General features: G+C 56.6%; 1 protein-coding gene across 1 annotated transcript; it reads left to right on the top strand.

The window, feature by feature from the left end:
- The first annotated feature begins 266 nt into the window (after positions 1-266).
- On the top strand, positions 267-1649 carry GPR6 (G protein-coupled receptor 6). The gene is given in 2 exon segments (XM_074819358.1): positions 267-288; positions 291-1649. Coding segments are annotated over 2 exon segments (1104 nt in total). The 3' UTR covers positions 1373-1649.
- The last annotated feature ends 652 nt before the right edge of the window (positions 1650-2301 follow it).

The following is a 2301-nucleotide window of genomic DNA, read 5'->3' as shown; positions in this document are numbered from 1 at the left end:
TGTGATGGCGCCGCCGCCCCACAGCAGCAACCCGCCGCTGACGTCAAGCGCCGCGCGGCCCCCGGCGCCCGCCCGCTCCCGCCAAAGCCGCGGCGGCAGCTGGGCGGGCCGGCGCGGGGCGGGGGGCGGGGCCAGGCGGGGCGGGGGGCGGGGCGGGGGGCGGGGCGGGGCGCGCGGGGGGCGGGGCGCGGGAGGCGGCCGGGCCGGCGGGAAACTTCCGCGCGTTCAGCACCACAGACAGGGCGGGTGCGGCGCCGCCGCCCGGCATGCGCGCCCCGCCGACCCGCCGCCCGCCGCCCCGCCGCCCCGCCGCCCGCCGCCACGCCGCCACGCTGCCCTCGCGCACCGCCTCTGCCCCCGCACAGCCCGGGCGGCGATGGAGGCAGCGGCGGCCCTGAACGAGAGCGGAGCGGCCACCCCCCGGCTGCCGGCCGACGGCGGCGGCAACGGCAGCCGCTGGCTGGAGCTGTCGTCGCGGCCCCCCGTGCCCGCCGCCCTCAACCCCTGGGACGTGATGCTCTGCGTCTCCGGCACCGCCATCGCCTGCGAGAACGCCCTGGTGGTGGCCATCATCTGCTACTCGCCCGCCCTGCGCACCCCCATGTTCGTGCTGGTGGGCAGCCTGGCCACGGCTGACCTCCTGGCCGGCCTCGGCCTCATCCTCAACTTCGTTTTCCAGTACGTGATCCGCTCCGAGACGGTCAGCCTGCTGACGGTGGGCTTCCTCGTCGCCTCCTTCGCCGCCTCCGTGAGTAGCTTGCTGGCCATCACCGTTGATCGCTACCTCTCCCTCTACAACGCCCTCACCTACTACTCGGAGAAGACGGTGCTCTGCATCCACACCATGCTGGCGGGTGCCTGGGGGATCTCCCTCTGCCTGGGGCTGCTGCCCGTCCTGGGCTGGAACTGCCTCCATGACCACGCCGCCTGCAGCGTCGTCAGACCCTTGACCAAGAGCAACGTGACGCTGCTGTCTGCCTCTTTCTTTCTCATTTTCCTCATCATGCTCCATCTCTACATCGAGATCTGCAAGATCGTCTGCAGGCATGCCCATCAGATAGCCCTCCAGCAGCACTTTCTGACTGCTTCACACTATGTCGCCACCAAAAAAGGAGTCTCTACCCTCGCTATAATCCTTGGGACTTTCGGAGCCAGCTGGCTGCCTTTTGCCATCTACTGTGTAGTGGGGGATCCCGACTACCCTTCTGTGTACACGTACGCCACGCTTCTACCTGCTACCTACAACTCCATGATCAACCCCATCATTTACGCCTACAGAAACCAGGAAATCCAGAGGTCCATGTGGGTGCTCTTCTGCGGCTGCTTTCAGGCTAAAGTGTCCTTTCGCTCCCAGTCCCCCAGCGATGTCTGAGTGACTTTTCTCTCTGTCATACCACACCGAGTGACAATCTACCCCGTGACTGTTCTAAACTTCAAACTACATTGTGAAGTCGTTGGAAACATGCATAAGTATTAGCACTTTATACATGGTTGTATCTCTGAGTGGTTCGGGGCATGGAGTTTTGGGTTCCATGAAAAAAAAAATGTGGTTGTACATAAATTTGCACATCACATTTGTAAAGTGAAGACATTCCGATACCGCTTAATTATAGCACCTTATTTCTAGCTGCTGACCTGCCAAAACAGTGTTGCCTTTCTGAAGGGCAGAGAGAAAGAAAGTTGTGTCTGTGTTGTATTTGTATGTGTGTGCGTTGGGGGCGGGGGGGCGTATGTGTGTATGTATGTGTGTCTATACTTTGCTGCACAAAATTGATAAATTATAACATTTTGTATACAAATAAAAACATGTAAGATGTACTATAACTTTGTGTGTTTAGATGCTTTTAGAAATGAGAGAGCTGGCAAATTTGCCAGTTGAGCCAAGTCCTTTTGTTTACTTTTCAAAGCTCCCTATGTAATTCTGCCTAAAGAGATCATCATTCACTATGGAGATGAAATACTGCACCAAGAAAGGCACCTTCCTGCTTGCTTGTTTGTTTGTTCTCTTCTTTAGTCTGGCAAAGAGAGAGTAACAAAGAGCACACGCTCCTTTTTATTCTCCAGCAACCAAAGAAACAAAAAGCCCAGTCAAATAGGCTGCTAATTAGTTATTTGCCAGGTTTCCAGTAGCTTTCATCTTCAAGTTATAAGTTAGCCCTTTATGATAATGCTCCATTAAAAAGTTATCAAACTGTGGGGAAAAATCTGAGTCTAAACTGGGCTCTTTTGTTCCTCCTTAAGCCTAACACTGGAGGGGAAAAAAGGAAAAGAGAAAAAAAGTCACAGTCTTCTTTCCTAAAA

This window comes from Strix aluco, chromosome 3, assembly GCF_031877795.1.
Source record: "Strix aluco isolate bStrAlu1 chromosome 3, bStrAlu1.hap1, whole genome shotgun sequence".
Taxonomy (NCBI): domain Eukaryota; kingdom Metazoa; phylum Chordata; class Aves; order Strigiformes; family Strigidae; genus Strix; species Strix aluco.
This window is presented reverse-complemented; position numbering and strand designations above follow the sequence as displayed.